Below are 17,632 nucleotides of genomic sequence, written 5' to 3'. Positions count from 1 at the left end.
CATTTTCTTGTTATTTATAAATTGGTTTAGGAAGTTCATTCTGTTTTTTTAGTGTGACCTAACATGTTTGTGTTTTGTTGAGTCGATAAGGTCATCGCTTCTAAAAGGATGGCTCACTTTTCCATAAAGACCATCACCACCGAGATACCAGACCAACTCAGAAATCGACTGCCTCTGGTAGATCATGAATCTTTTGAAGTAATGTCTGAGCTAGACAAAAGGCACAAAAAGAAAAGACAGAAGACAGACAGGGATTCTAAATGCACATGCTACAGTATGGAGTGATTCTACCTGTGAGGCTTACCCCTCACTCCCTGATTTCCAAAAAACTAAGAGTTCACCAGTTCTTGTGCCCACTTTTTTCTCTTTCTATGAATCGTCGCCACTTCCCATGACTTCTTCACCTCTGAAGTTTCAACAACTTCCAGGTCTTCTGTATATTTTTTACAATGTAAAAAACCTTTGAAACACCACATACTCCATATTTTGTCCCATTGAGATTATCTGTTATGGTGGTATGTACTCTAAATATTAATGGGTGGATTTAGAGGTTGATAATACAACTCTTTTTTAGAGGTTCTGAGGAAAAGCTGACCCATTTCAGAAGACACATTGACTGTCCCAGTTTCCCAGTTGTACCACAGCTTATGAGGAAAAGCAGTGCCTGCCAGCACAAGGAGGAAAACCGTAAAGACACAAAAATCCTCCAAAGTGCCATGTACTGAGAGTGGAACAGTTCTTGCAAGGCCGAAGTTTTGGAACTGGAAAAGGCCAAGACTGGAACAAAGGTGGAGCTGGCAGGTCTGGAGCTGAGCACGAATATGACCATGACCAGGCCAGAGCTGTAGCTGGGGTTGGCAATCCTACAGCAGAGCTGAAGTATGTCCAGAACTGGAGCACAGCAGGAGTTAGACCAGGTATAAGCTGGCAGTCATGGAGCAGAGTTGGACCTAGTGCAGTGCTAGAGTAAGACCAGCTCTAAAACAGAGCTTGAGCAGACAGGGCTGAATCAAGCAGCAACTGGTACAGGAACCGGAGCGAAGAATCCAACTGCAGGAGTAAGCAAGGGGAACTGTGAAGCTCTGGTACACTGATCAGAGGCTCGTATTTACGTTTAAGACAGGACCCATCTGAGAGGAATGCACTGGTCTCAAAAAGGAACATACTGGACAGGATCACCTCCTTCCTCTCCGAACGAACTCAGAGCATCCACCTACCTCCATTCCCAAAGACATCATATGAGGCGTCCCTCAGGGCTCCTCCCTCAGCCCCAACCTCTTCAACAACTACATAACACCTCTGGCCAACATCACCCGCACTGACAAACCCAACATAGTCTCCTAGGCTGACAACACCCAGCTCGTTCTATCCTTCTCAGAATACCCAGACACCACAAGACTCAACTTCCAAACCACCATGACCGACATCTTGACCTGGATGAATACCAACTGCCTGAAACTCGACTCAGACAAGATCGATATCATAATTTTCAGAAACAAGCACTCCCCAGGGATGACACCTGGTGGCCCTCCGCACTTGGTCCATCACCCACCCTGTCGGATCATGCACGCAACCTCAGCATCATACTGGACACCCATCTCACCATGAAACAACAGATCAATGCCATTGATGGAGCGGGTAGTACAAAATTTTGTATACCTCCCCCATTTCGCATGAAAATACTAATTGAATAATCTATTAATTATAATATTATTAAATGAGTTTGCATGAATATTAAACCAACATTACTACTATCCAAATTGCACGTGGGATTGCATATTGCATGGCTAACTAACCTTTATGACTAAAATCTGTACGCGTACTAACAGTAGTATATGTAATAAATAGAATACTGCATGATATATGTTGCTTTTGTAATGTCTCTGTAATGTTGCTCGAGAGGAGGACCAAAAGGGTGAATATAAATGCTTTAAATGTTGCTATACGCTAGATAAATACAAAGACATAGAGGGATTAGTAAGGGGTTAACATTAGATTTATTATTTCTATGCATTAAGTACTCTTTTGTGTTTGTTTCGCTTAAGTTGGCGTTTGTGCCTAAATTCCAAAATGGCCGCTGACGCGACACGACGAAGTGGCCACTGTCCCACGAGGCATGGAGTGAAATGCGCAGAAGCGACAAAGTCTTCCAGACCTCGTCGTGAACCCTGATCTCCGTGTACCCAAGCAAGGACACTGTGGTATGACGGCCAAGACTGAAAGCAATTGATTTTTAGTAAAACCGGAATGAACTAACTTTTCATTACTTGATGACCTCAACCCTCGAACTGTACTAAAATCCCATACTCTAGCATCGGACGATCGCACCCAGCCAATCATAACCAAGCTGAAATTACAAAAATGTATCTTCTTGATTTGATTTTCTTATAAAAGTTCATGGTAGAATAGTGAGGATATCTCTTTTTCACTCTTGCGCTCTCGACCACACCTAACATTGACTTCATCGACGACGCTACTCGTGACGCTACTTAGGCGACTGACGGCGTTTTCCTGAATCGTAGATGGTCCAGATGCTGCCCAATTATCTGATGACTGCGAACTTTTCCTAATTCTATGGCCACTGACAGATGCTTGTAAGTCTTTGGTCTTTACCGATCCTTTGAGACTGTAGCATGCTGAGCAAAGAACTTTGAACTTTTAGAAGAATGACGACAGATTTGAGAATGCAGACCCAATGATTTAGAGGACTTCAGATAGCCAGATTAGGTAAATATGATATTCTGCGATTTACTTGAAATTTGATATAAACTTTCCAAATGCAAACCGAACTCTTTAGGAAATTTTAAATAAACAGATATTGATTAACAAGAAATGAGTTTGTGGTTTATTAAGAAGGGTAAGATCTAAATCTTGAAATGTGTTTTAGCTGGTTCTAGATCACCATCAACCAATCCAACTATTTGGTCCATTGACCACGTGGGAGGATTGCCTTGATGTTTAGGATTGAGATCTGTAGGTGGAAGGGGTATTGATGTATATTTTGTAAATTAACTTTTCTTTCCCTATAGGTTATAAGGTGGTACCCTCACATGTCGAGCGCTTGAACCGCTCATCCCTCCAACTGTGTGCAGACCGGTGAATGGTTAGTGTGAGTGTTGGTGTTATGGGCCCCACCGATGACTGCATGTGTGAATGAGTTAGTGTGACGTCGGGTCTGTGACGCAGGGAGGATACCAGTACGGGTTTGTTTTCCCCGTTATCAGGGTTTTTGCGCTCCATCACCATCACACCCTCCTCATGCTCCACAAGATCTTCCATTGGATACCCACCTCTATGATAAAAATAGTTATCCAGGCGCTCATCTCCAGCGGACACGACCACGGGAACACCCTTTACGGTGGCACCAACACACAGCTCCTCAACTGCCTCCAAACCATCCACAACTCGGCAGCAACACTCATCCTCGACCTTTCCAGAAGAGCCAGCGTCACCCCTCACATCAAGACCCTCCACTGGCTACCCATCCAGAAGAGATGGCTTTTCAAACTCCTCACATGCCTACAAAGCCCTCCACAAGACCAGACCACCTACATCAACGACTGCTGGACCTTCTACCAACCGACCAGAGAACTCCGCTCTGCCACCATCATTTTAGCCCACATCCCTTACATCCGTCACAGCCTTTGAGGTGGCCACTCCTTCTCCTACCTCGCCACCAAGTCCTTGAATGACCTTCACCTTCACACTGCACCTCCTCTGAAGGAATTCAGGAAGCAGCTGAAGTCCTGGCTATTCGACCACCCTCCTCCTCCGACCGAGGATCGCTCAATCTCACAGCTCCTGGAGACCCCCAGGGTGACAAGCTGTGCTCTACAAGTCCTGCTGATTGATTGATTGATTGACTGATTGGGGCTCTCAAGCAGGATCTGTGTTTTCTAGCCATCTTGGAATGAAGCCTCTCTACAGGAGCACTAAATTGTAGCTTTCTGCTTACAGCCATGCTCGTTGCAGGTCCCCAATCATAGCAATATACCCCACATCCATCTCTTAGAAGCTCTGAGTTTCCTGGAAATAATGAAAATCAGAGGATATAAAAACTGGCTGTAAATAATTTGGAACAGGTAACTGCCAGTAGTGATTCTTCCCTACTGATATATGGCCGCAAGGCTGGGAGTTCAAAAGCACAGGAGAAAACCAGCAAAAACTGTCTCAGCTCCAAACAGTCCCAGCGTTGGCTGTTCACATCTTTTGAAGTGGGTCAGTAAGCTTTCTTGAGGGCTGTTTTTGCCTTGCAGAGCTTCAATAAACAGTATCTGGGTCATAATTATTCAGGGCTTCTAAATACAACATTGTGGGTTCAGAATGAGAAAGAAATATTCAAACTTCAACTGTCTGTTCCTCAAAAGGGTATCATGTACAGTGTAATATGGAGCTTTTTTCTGGTTATTTCACACAAGACCTCTGGCTACAGGGTAGTAGGGCTTTTGTTCCCTAGTCACCTACAATTCACCAGATAGAATGCAAACAAGACTTTTTAAGGCTTCACCTTCTGGGGTATCACATTAACCAGCTGTTTTACCCTGTGTTAACTATGCCCAGAAGATCTTCAACGTTCAACTGGCTCAGGGGTATCATGTCCAGAATTTGATCTACTTTCTTCTGTTTCAGTAGAGGCAGGTAGGGATCAGCACCCCGAGGATACCCTACAATGTTGATGACAGAAGGTGGAAGTCATAACTATGGTCCTGGACACCTAACTATTATACAGGTTGTGGCATAAAAGCCAGGGCAGTCCAAAAGTCACAGGATGACTGGGTATGGCAATCAATCATTCAATCAATCAACCAATCAATCAGATATCATGTTATATTAGATGACTATTTCCTTGTGGTCACCAAATGTTACATTTAAGGGCTTTGTTTGGACATATATGGGATCATTCAGTGCCTGTTCCAAGCCTGCTCTTTTATTTCTAACAGTAGGAATACACCGTTGCATTACCCAAGCCCAATCAATATACATGCCAGTAGCTTCTGAGTCCTGAAGTGCTGCCACTTGCAGACAGCGCCCAGAGTTCACTTTAATAGACACACTAAAAAGAAGGGGTAGAAATACTAGTAAGACTAATATTTCCACACCCAACATATTCTCCGAGTGCTTTGGCAGATCTTACAGGACAAAGAGGTACATATGTCATTGCTAACTACAATACAGATAAAGCCTTAAGCAATGTCTGTGAGCTTGCACTTTTGCACTTCAACTGGTAAGTTTTCAACAGCCGTTCTGATGTCTATAGGTTCTGCAGGTGAAGAGGCAGGAACAATTGATATCTTGGATTACTAGTTACTGGGGGACCACTGCTGTCTCAGACAGTGGTTGATTGGCTCACTCTTTTTTATTGTTCACCTTCTTTCATTGATTCTGTGCTTTATCTGGAAAATTAGGTCAGTCCGTTCAGTCAAGGAAACTGGAGTGGGCACACATGCGAATGCATCCTTGATTTCTTTTGGTAAACTACTTCTGAGACATGATCATCATATCTGGGTGCTGTCATCTCAAATAGTCTCTTTGACTATTTGCTTCAAGCAAGTAACAAATGTAAGGACATCCATTGTGCCATGCTGGAGATCATACTTGCTTCTTCTGCAGAAACCTCAGCATCAGGGCAAACAAACTTGTTTTTAAACATTGGCAAGAAGTTAGCATAATCATTTTGACAGGGCTCATCAGGGACCACTAGGTGTATAGTCCAGGATAATGTTAAGCCCATAATCCTACCTGTAAAGTGTGATATCCAATAACCTCTGATTATTGTATGTCCCAGAATATTACCATATTAGGCTAGCAGCTCCCCCCAGAGTGCCACATGCATTAGAAAGATTATAAAATCATCTGCATACAGTAATAATTTGTATTCAGCTCTGACAAGAAAACAGTGGGGGCCCATGCAGTTAGGCGGGGTGGGAGTCTGTTTCTCTCGCTCTCATTATCCCTCTACTAAATAATGGTACTTGGAAGGAAGACTCAGCTATTACAGTAATAACCCAAAGAACATATTTTGTCTCAGAATGGGAGGGTCTGAAACATTAGTCTGATCCTACAAAATGGGCATGGACTCTAGTATCCAAGAGTTATTGAGATCACAACCTGCACAAAATACTTCTGTAGATGATTTTCTTAGCTGGCATATGAACATAAATCCTTTTGTTTGCAGACATGAAGTACTGAATGAAGACAAAATACAAGAATTAGTAAAGCAAGATGGGAAAGGAGCTTCTTTTTTCTGGCCTGCAAGTTGGTCTCTTGCTCTGAGATCCCAGCCCACTAGAAAACTGTTAAAAACATATTTTTTTTCTATTTCCTCTCTGTAGTCTGGATTCCTATTTCTTCTTTTGTTCTTTTTTGCAGGACCTTGTAGCGCTAAGACACCTTAGCAATGCACGCTATAGAAAAATTGTACTTACTTACAAGATGGTTGTTCAGATTAATCTATTAGCAGAGAAAGAACAGTCCTCTCCAGAAACCCGGCAGCAATTAAATGACTTGCTTGGAACCCCTACAACATTCTACCCTTTGAGTGTTCCATGACAGAGTGCACTAGGGAACACCTGAAAGTCATACCAAGACTTAAATATATTCTTTCCATTGTGGGGAAGCTAAGGTGGTCTAATTTGATTGGCAGCTCCTAGTCAACCACATCCAAAGATGAAGTTAAGACATGTAGCTGTAAGGCCTTACGAGTGCTTTGTTGGGCAAGCTCAATGTTTAAGTTGTGCTTGCTTGCTCTTGTCAAGTTAGCAGGACTAGGACAGTACTGGCTCACTGTGTGTGAGGTCTCCAGGATTCCACAGCTGCCGAAGTGCCGGGAAGCTCCAGCATGGGCTGCATAATGCACAAATGTTCATTTCACGTCTGTCCCACTTTAGATACTTTGAAAGGTTAAGCAAACATCTACTTTGGTACTTGGTTAGACTATAGTGGAAATTAGTGTTTCTGGATTTATATATTAAAACTGTATCAAAACACAACATCACTTTCTCTCCACTTTAAAAATGTAAGTATTATTTTTATATTTCGCAGATTTATTGTAGTTCAATTAAAGTCCATTACAAATTCATTTAAAAGCTTTTAAATAGGTTAGTAAAATACCTGTAAGTTCAGTGAGCTCCATTCATTACGATAAATATATTTTAAGGAACAACTGTGGCTTACTATTTCAGTGTCGAACATTCACTAACCGGCTTTTGTCTTCCATCCATTCTTGATGTTAAAATGGGGTTTTGCAGGCAAATACATGATTCAATACCCAATATAGCTTTATACTTTTAAAGTGTTCTTTAAATGTCAAAATAAAAATATTAAACAAACCTTCAGTTTCAGATCTCCATATTTAGGAACATTGCTGATGATGTAAAGAAGCTCATGTCTTGCATTATCCTGGTCTTCTGCTTCCAGTGCCACACCGGATATGACCTTGTTGTCTGCTACTTCAACTTCCAGGCCAGCATTCCTGCAGTAGAACATAATCAACATATACCATTTACAAAGCATGTGTACATATATTCCTATGATTAGGATAATGTTCAGTTTTTATTGCTCTTGTCCAAGTATTCATAAAAGAGTGTAGGGTGCCACTACGTTTATCATACGTTTATCATATGTTATTCATCTTAGTGTAGTCACACCTCACTGATAACAAATACTTACGGGTTGGTACAAAAATGGTAACGTATCCTTAGCTGTTTATCCCTTAATCTAGTTTTAGACTTCAATGGCTTATTGTGACCTCTAACCCAGAGTTTGACTTTTAAGTCCCTGTACATCTAGGTCCCTAATGTTTTCTAATGTGTCTTTGAAAGCTACGTTTTATGTGTTTTAAATGTCAATACAAAATATATGTAATGCAGCACATTATGTGCATATATATTCCTGCATTTTAATGCACATTTCTAAACTGCTTTCGTGTGCTATAAATCCAGATTATCGGGTTTTTTCATCATAGTCAAAGTAAATGACTTTAGAGAAAACCTTGAAACATCCAGCTGGCAGTAACTGGCTACTATGTACGCCACCTTATTAAAGTTTTTCAACACAGTCAAAGTAAAACTCCCTCATCAACATTTTACATCACAAAGAAAAACCTCCTTACCAAGGATTTTCTTTGCATGGAAAGTAAAGTAACGTGAAACACAACTTTCTTTGTTTGAGACTAAGCATATGATGGGCCATGAGTCATGTCAGGAAGGAACAGAGACAGGCACATGAAGAAAGTAGCTGAGAATCAGGGCTTCACTGATGAAAGTGTGAGGAGGAAGAAGCAAAGAGATTGGCCTCTTGGTTGAAGGACATTACCCAGCGCCCAGGGAAATGACATCTTCCATAGTTGCTGTAAAATGGTTGGACGATATGCAAGCCCATCTTAAGTAACAATGCCAAGTATTGGTTCGATAAGCTTGTCTGGTGCAGAGCACAAATTAGATAAACAGAGGTATGTGTGTAGATGCTGCTTCTATCCCTTTAAGGCCTCAATTACGAGTTTGGTAGTAAATAGCACCAAATTTGCACATTGGGTAAATAGCGATACCACAGGGTTCAGTAATTAAATGTCTTAACACTGATTATGAGTTTTTATGGTGCACCAGGGAATCGTGGTTTAGCGGATGTGTTAAATACCAAATATGTGCTAGTTAGTGGAGGTGGTAAATACCGACTGTGTTATTAGCACATCTGCTAAATCTCACCTGATGAATAGCCCAACCAGGCGGGGGGCGTGGCTTGGGAGCCAAAGAAAATGGCCGCCGGATCGCGGAGCTCCTTACGGACGTGAGGACCGGAGCTTCCACCAGGCATCTTTTCTTCATCTTTGGGACGATGCTGGCGCTGGCAAGAAGATATGAAACATAGCGCTCTCATTTGAACCCATTTTCGATCTTCAGGGTGAGCTGTTTCACTCTCTCTCAGCGCACTTTCGTTCGCGCTCGTTTCTGTAGCCGCCATTTTGTTTTTTACCTCGGCGCAGAATGTTATCTCCTCAGAGTTGGCTCGAGGTCATGGCTTTTTTGCTCTCTATCTATGCAAGGTCGCTCTCGTTGTTTTTCTGAAGATTTGCTGTTTATAAACAACCTGTGCAGCGTACTTTTCTAAATGCTTTTTGCCTCATCTCTCTCCTTTTTTCATTGACTTTCGTCATTTTTGGCTGGACTTCTGCGTTTAATCATTTGCGTATCTACATTTCTCCACACGTTTTACATCTTATTGTGTGGTTTACTATGGCAAAAGCCCGTGCACTCCGTACTGGCTCTACTCTGGGTGACAGCACTACGATGAGTGATCCTAACCCCTTCAGTGTACTGCAAGACAATACGGAAGACCCTGAAACTACGCAGTTCAATGCCACTACTACTCAGTCCAACTTACCTCGTGGTAATCCTAAACAATTACCTAAAAATTCATCTACCACTTCTACAAAACGTGTCAAAAAAGACCCACCGTCTCCAACAGGCTCTACAACGACGTTATCCATGGAACTTCTTCTTCAAGAAATTCGCGCACTTAAGCCTCATATGGAAGAGACCAACATTCGTCTCCAGAATCTTGAAGATAAATGGTTTCAAATGGAGCAACAGTCCTCACTGCTTTCTCAACGCGTTGATTCCATTCAGTCTGTCACGGCTCAAATACCTCCATTACAGTTAGAGGTCGCTCATCTCAAGGCTCAGATTGAGAATTTGGAAAATCGTAATAGGCGCAACAACCTACGCATCTATGGCCTTGTGGAAGGAATTGAGGGCTCCGATGCGCCTTCTTTCTTTCAGTCATTTCTACCAACCCTGCTGGACATTCCTGAATCTCCAAAACTGAACATTCAAAGAGCTCATCGACTAGGCCAAAATTCTAAGTTTGCTTCCTCTACTTCCAAGCCTCGTGGTGTCATTCTTTACTTTTTAGAATACACAGACTTACTTAAAGTTCTTCATGCAGCCAAAAGTAAAGGGAGAGTGTCTTGGCAAGGTAATAATTTATTTTTTGCTCAGGATTATGCGAAAGCAACTGCTGACCGGCGGAAACAATTTTTGGATATGAGGCCTGCACTACGGAATCTCAATGCTCGTTTTGGCTTGTTTCACCCATGTCTTATGAAAGTCACCCTTAACAACAAAACTACGACCTATGAAGACCCGGCACGTCTACAAGCTTTTCTTGACTCTTGTATTGAAGATAACATGGAAATTCCTCGTACTTCAAAGGCCTGAAGATACTTAAGACTTATAACCTATATCTTATAGCTAAACGAATACTTTATCTATTCTAAATGTTGTTGGCTTATATTAATTTTGTTCTTCTGTTTTTCGTCATTATATGTGATCATAAGTTTCGTATACCCTTTGTAATTGGTCTTCCTTTCCCCTTTTCTTTATTTTAGAAGCAGCAATATATCATCGTCCTTCCGTGATCATATCTCCACTGCCTGGATGGTGTCTTCGTTTTCCGTTCTGTATCGGGGTACCCCGCGTTTGGTGTGCTGTTTTCCTCATGGGCTTCCACCATCCCCATTTGTCCATGTCTTTTTGTGGTATGTGCTTTATTTATTCTTTCATCTTGTTCTTCTCTACTTCTATCCTCCTTGTCTTTCCACCTTTCTCTTTTGTTTTTGCCCTTGCTTCCCTATCCTATCTCTTATACTGGGCGCTCTGTTATTTCTCTCATATCTTGTATTTTTTATCTCAGTCCTGCCTCTTCTTCTTCTTTCTTTTTTCTACTTACATTCTTGTAATAATCTATAATTTCTTCTCTTGTTCTTCCTTTCCTCATTATATTCTATTTCCTAGCTTCTCAGTTTCTGTCTTATACCTTTACCTCTCTCTTTGGTGTTATAATTTCTCTTCTACTCGTTTAAGTATGGCTATCTTTTCTCAACAGTTTTTTATGGTACTTCTTTCTGGTACTAATTTAACGTGCACTGTACAGTTAGTAAACATTACATATGACTGTCTCTACGATAATTGAAGAGTTAGTATTTATATTTAGATGACTTTAAATATTGTATCGTGGAATGTCAAAGGCTTGGGTTCTCCCATTAAACGTCAAAGGGTTTTATCTCATATTGCTAATTTAAAAGGGGATGTTGCGTTATTGCAAGAAACTCATGTAACTGAATGTGAATTAACTAAACTACGTCGTCAATGGGTAGGCCATGTCTATGCTTCGCCTGGTTCAGGGAAACGAAATGGTGTGACTATACTATGTCACAAACGTTTAGACATTCAACTTGTGAAGCAAGAGAATGATTCTGAGGGTAGGTGGGTTGTTGTATCATTATTGATTAACAAAATCCCCTTAACCATTTTCAATATTTATGCTCCCACAACTTTAGACAAATCGTTTTGGCCTCACCTTCTTTCTTCTTTAATGCAATATACGGATGACTACTTAATATTGGGCGGAGATTGTAATATGATTTTAGACCCCTTTTTAGACAGGCGATCCAAATCCCGATTTTCTCCTTCTTCCATGCACAACCAGTTCACTTCCACTATTCAACAAAGATCTCTGGTAGACTCCTGGAGACTTTGTCATCCTACAATTCAGGAATACACATACTTTTCCCCGGCACATTCCTCCCAATCCCGAATTGATTATATTTTTATTTCCAAACCTCTCACACAACATATTTCCCATTCGGACATAGGATCCATTCTAATTTCAGACCATGCTCCAGTTACTTTAAGTTTAGATTTACTTCCCCCCAACAAAGGCACTAAACGTTGGAGATTTAACAACTCTTTATTATTAGATCCCAAATTTTCATCATCATTTCTGGAATTTGCATCCTTATTTTTTGCTGAAAATGACACTTCACATATATCCCCCCAACTCATTTGGGATACTTTTAAAGCTGCCTCAAGAGACTTCATTATTTCATTCGTGGCCCGTAAGCGTCGAGCATCTACGCAATCTATTCAAACTCTTAATTCACAAATTAAAAAATTGGAACATTCGTATTATATAACAGAAAATCAATCTACGCTGAATGATCTTATTAAAGCCAAACTCTCTTTTAATAAACTCTCTACAGAATTTGCAAACCTAATTCTTTTGAAGTCCAGTGCTAAATACTATAACGCTCAGAATAAATCTGGCAATCTACTTGCCAATTATCTTAAGGTTAAAAAAGAACGCACAAGGATCGATTCTATTGTAACCTCTAATAACACAACTGTTCATATAGATAAAGATATTCTCTCAGAATTTGTTAATTTCTATCAAACGCTCTATACTCCTGAGTTTTCGCCCTCTTTGGCTGACATTTCCCATTACTTAGCCACTATTCCCTCCCCATCTCCCCCGGATGTTGATTTCTCCTCTCTGGACTCAGATATACTCCCCAGTGATATTCTTAAAGCTATTCATTCACTTAAAAAGGGCAAAGCTCCTGGACCAGATGGCTTTACCATGGAATTCTACGCACACTTTGCCTCTTTCCTTGTTCCTAAATTACATCAATTGTTTTTATCTTTCATTTCTTCTGGAAAATCTGAAGGCTCTTTTCAAGAGGCTCTAATATGTCTTCTTCCTAAAGACAACAAAGACCCTACTCTGTGTAAAAACTATAGACCCATTTCTTTGATTAATTTAGATTATAAAATTTTTGCAAAGATTCTAGCTCTTCGCCTAGACAATATTTTACCACGGTTAATTGGCAGAGAACAATCTGGTTTTATTAAAGGTCGTTATTTATCAGATAATACTCGTCTCTTTTTTAATGTTCTTAGTAAGTCCCATTCTCACCCAGGTTCTTTAGCGGCTATTGCATTAGACGCTGAAAAAGCTTTCGACAGAGTCAACTGGCAATTTATTTTTTCCACACTCCGTTGGTTTGGTTTTGGTCCCAAATTTATTGCATATATCTCATTATTATATTCTTTTCCTAGATCGTTTATTTTAGCCAATGGCCTTATATCCTCTTCTTTTCCCCTCCATAGAGGGGTTCGACAGGGTTGTCCCCTTTCTCCACTTTTATTTATTTTAGCGTTAGAACCCTTTTTAACAAAAATCCGTTTGAATTCTAACATTACAGGCTTCCCTTATGCAGACAGCAATTTAAAACTTTCAGCGTATGCTGATGACATTCTTTTATTCATTTCAAGTCCTCAATCATCCATTCCAGCCTTTTTATCAGAAGTCTCTGCTTTTGCTCTAGTCTCGGGATACAAACTCAACATTGACAAATGCGAAATTCTCCCTCTAAACAAATATTGTTTTCACGCAGATTTTGTAGATTCTTCCTTTCACTGGAACACTTCTAAAATTAAATATCTGGGCCTATGGTTCACTCCCTCCCTTAAAGATACTGTGGCTCTAAACTTAAAAAACTTACAGCTCACTTTGAGTAACTCTACATCAAGATGGCATCCTTTATTCTTATCTTGGTGGGGCAGATTAGATTCGATTAAAATGATGTTAGTTCCGATAATCTTATTTTACTTAGCCAATCTCCCTGTTAATATTCCTAAATCTTGCTTCAAAAAAATTTATGGTATCTTATCAAAATTTTTATGGCAAAATAAACATCCTCGGATGTCTCTCTCCAAACTTAAACAGCCCAAGCATATGGGTGGAGTCAATTTCCCTGACTTCTCTTCTTATCACACATCGTTTTTTCTCAAACACTCTTCGTTTCTACTATCTACAGATCTGGACACTTTTAATCCTCGTCCCTTGTGGGTAGAGTTAGAATCTTCCTTCTTCCATCCATTCTCCTTTGAGGAATTTTTGTCCTTAACTCATATCCCATTGAGAATGTCACTTCCCATTCTTAAGAATGCCCGAAAAAATTTTCAGCCTCTTTTGTTTGGAGGTCTTGATGATCGTACCCGTTTTCTAAACTCCCCAATTTGGTATAATAAACATATTAAAATCAAAAATAGGACCCTTTTTTGGAAGGATTGGCTAGCACTTGACCTTAAGTGGACCCATCAACTATTTCAAGAAGATGCTTGTATTCCCTTCTCTGTACTTCGCACCCGCTTTTCTCTTCCCCCTTCCTATCTATCGAAATACCGACAATTGACTTCTACTGCTTTAAATTCCTTCAATATCTTATCCTCAGTCCATATTCATACAACATCTTCTCCTCTCACACTTTCTTCTCTACATACTCCAGCCTCGGCATCCACTATTTATAAAAAATTAAGATCTACATCTCTTTCCCGTACTAAGTCTACAACGAAATGCAGTTGGGAGGTGGATTTGGGTATATCTTTTTCCGTTTTAATATGGGAAAAGATCTGGAATAAAATAAGGAAGTCGTCAAGAGCAGCTAATATCACACAAACTTTATTTTTTCTTTACAATAGACTCCTAATTACTCCAGCCAAACTACACCGTATAGACCCTACTGTTCCCTCTACTTGCTGGTCATGCCCTGCCCCTAATACAGATCTTTACCACATGCTTTTTACCTGCCCTCCTGTTCACACTTTTTGGATCAAAGTCTGGCAGCAAATTAACAAAATTTTTCACACACATATCCCTTTTTCTTATGCTCATATTTTCCTAGGTAGTGTCTCAGAGGTATGGTCTTCTCTCAGATCTTCCACCTCTATTGTGGACTTACTTTTAGCCGTTGCATTTCAACAAATTACAAAATCGTGGAAAACTGCCTCTAACATTTCATTCCAAGCCTGGTGGTATGGCGTCTGCTATAATCACAGATTAGACCGAGCTTATGTCTATCCAATTGCTTTGGCCATTAAGCGAGATCTGTTGTGGTTACCAGTCACCAATTTCCTAAATGCCTCTGCTCGTGCTATACCTTTGCATACTCCTTGTAATGAAGAAGTATCCAAGCCTCCGTAAACTTAATAGAAAAATTTAACTTATCTATTGTTATTATTTTAGTGTATAATGCACGTTTGTTATTCATACTATTTTTATCATTCGCCGAAATGTTTACATGCTGTATTCTAGTTACGATACCGCTATTTATCTTATGATTTCCTCTCTCTTTCCCACTTCTCCCTTTCTATCTTTCCTTTCTTTCTTTCCTTTTCTTTCTTTCATCTCTCTTGTTCTATAATCAATTTTGGAGTTATATTACGCTATATGATGTATTTTGAATTGTTATATTTCTTCTTTATATCCAATAAACTTTTCTTTAAACTTAAAAAAATGAATAGCCCAACCACATAACATTAGGAAGGGACCATATTCAGGCATTGGAATTTCCTGGAGTGCAGAAAATAACCCCTAGAGAACAGAAACAGTCAGAGTAACAATCAAAAGGATCTTAGGATACCTCAAAAGTACACCAACAACTCCTTCCTGGGTCAGTGTGTGCAGACACTCATTTTGGGTGGGCAAAGCACCATGAAATAAGACAAACAGAATCCACTGCCAACACCCGATATCACTCAGTCATCACAAGTAATAAACCGCCAGAATTTTCCATGATGGACCCGGACAGGGAAAAGAAGCACCAATTTACATATTCTGAGTGGTAGGTCCCAGCCAAAGAGGTGGAAATGCACCATGGCTGTCTAATGTGCCATCTGATGCTGACGATGCCACCAAAACAAAGAAGACATGCTTGTTGAAGGAGATAATGGTCAAAATCAATATATCCACATGATGCTGTGAACATTAATAATAGGTTCTATGCATTGAGATTTTGGGTACTTGAGCGAGTTGCCAAGCACAAGCTCTAAAGCATGGCAGCTGGTGGTAGTTCTACACCTCAGCTCTACCTCATGCTGTTGGAAGAACCAATTATGACCATCCTCAACATGTCTGGAGTTGAAGACATGAAAGGAGGTCTTGAGGTCGGAGGAATCAAAGTTAAATGTCATGAGAATCGTAATTGATGTACAGTTGGTTGTTACAAAATTGACTTGGCTTAGAATCATCATTGTTGTGAAGAGTGGCCGATGTAGTTTGTTACAAATAGTCACACTGATCCATGTATATGTCATAGGGGCTAACAACTCTCTAATGGTACTGCTAATATGTATAGAGATTGGGCTACAGCAATCATAATGTAGTGCAATCTTGATAATGAAATATTGATTAGTCTCCCCAGTAACATAAGAGTAATGTGATACAACAGTGTGACTAAAGTCGCTTCTCATCACATGAGACAATGTGGTTTTTGCACACAGCACCCAACACACCAGGTCAGTATACACAGATCCACATCACACATCATTTGCAAAGAAATTGTTTCGTTTTACTGTTTCAGTACACTTGTTCCTGACATAGTGGCCTAACAGTGCTGCTTCTATTTCAGTGGACTGTAGAATGGAAGTGTGGGCTGCTGCAATCAACCTGTGAGAGCTTCACCTGTCCCTGGCTGTCAACGTAGGTCAGACCTGTCTGGTGTGTGTGATATTTTATTATTTTCATCTCAAACACTCTCAAAATGTGTGTTTTGCATTATTGTGTTTGTCATGAAAATGTTCTATTGTTTTACAGCTGAGGAAGATAGTGCATAGCACTTAATTAGGGCCTCAGATGGAGATAGTGCATAGCACTTAGAACATTATAGCATGAAAATTAAAACTTTGCGAAGCTAGGAAGGCAGTTTATTAAACATATGGCTGTGTTTATTTAATATCCATAATGCCCAAGTGCATTTTGTAACAGTAATTATGGTCTGGTGTGACAGAGTAGCAGTCCCCAGACAATTATGTGAGAATCACCAGGAGTTGGGAGCCAGTAGTTTATGTTTTGATTGGGCAGAAGTTGTGTGCTTCCACAAAAAAAGCACTTGCCTTCTCCACAGCTGTGATCATTTTGTTTACATCTCCAGCTGCCTGAGGTTGACCTTTGAAGGGCACACACATGATATTGCAAAGCAATTAAAGTGTCTTAGATAACTAGAAAATGTACAGTGTTTTCCCTTGCAGCAGCACAGATAAGAGAAGGGCAGTCATTAACCTACATGGACCTTTAGCTCTGGTTTGACAGTGCAACTGTCACTATTGCCTTTTAACCTGAACCAGTTTTATTCTCCAGTTCTTTGCTCCCACACAAATTCATAACCATGCCCATGCTATCTACTTAGAATGGTTCTCAGTACCATACAACATTCTTTTAAAGCCATACCTTTGGGCATTGCCATTGCAGGTTTTTATTTATTAAGGTGCATGTACATAAATACAAACTGTAGGCAGTTACAAACACAGTGTCTAAGAAGACTGTTTCTCTGTGAGAAATAAATCATTCCCAGACTCTTCCAACCATAATCACAATGTGTGTGTGAGTTTCTGTGGTGAGAGTAAAACGTAGAAAGTGTGGTACCACCATATCATCTTTTAAATAGCGGCCTTCAAATACATTGAAGGAGGGCACGATTTCGATTTGCAGGATATCAACCAGCACAATATCATCAAGGTAAGTGGAAGTGGATTCAGAATAGTAGATACACACTTTTGTATGTCTGCCACCTTGCCCAAGTGGATATCTTGCAATCGATATTACTGCAAGTCGATATTTTTGTATTTTATAATCCAACATACATGTGTACACACTTGTAAGTTTAACAGACGTTTACTTGCTCCCCAGCAGTGAGCACATTTTGCCGACTATGTGCCTAATTACGAGTGGCCCCTGTCACATCTGATACAATCTGATAACGATGTGGAAATTATCGTATGCCATAATTTTCACCTAT

At 40.2% G+C, this 17,632-nt stretch overlaps 1 protein-coding gene and 1 long non-coding RNA gene across 2 annotated transcripts in view; one reads left to right on the top strand and one right to left on the bottom strand.

Moving 5' to 3' along the window:
- The window catches only part of LOC146834869 (uncharacterized), a 110,508-nt gene extending 100,004 nt beyond the window's left edge, over nt 1-10,504 (top strand). Inside the window, exon 3 of the long non-coding RNA XR_014960664.1 lies at nt 10,385-10,504. This is a non-coding gene — a long non-coding RNA (uncharacterized LOC146834869). The remainder of the gene's footprint in view (nt 1-10,384) is intronic.
- The window catches only part of LOC146834868 (FRAS1-related extracellular matrix protein 1-like), a 991,143-nt gene that overhangs the window by 478,643 nt on the left and 494,868 nt on the right, over nt 1-17,632 (bottom strand). The window contains exon 22 of the mRNA XM_085602468.1: nt 7,330-7,471. Coding sequence (XP_085458594.1) covers nt 7,330-7,471 — 142 coding nt within the window. The remainder of the gene's footprint in view (nt 1-7,329; nt 7,472-17,632) is intronic.

This window comes from Triturus cristatus, chromosome 4_2 (assembly GCF_964204655.1).
Source record: "Triturus cristatus chromosome 4_2, aTriCri1.1, whole genome shotgun sequence".
NCBI classification, from domain to species: domain Eukaryota; kingdom Metazoa; phylum Chordata; class Amphibia; order Caudata; family Salamandridae; genus Triturus; species Triturus cristatus.
This window is presented reverse-complemented; position numbering and strand designations above follow the sequence as displayed.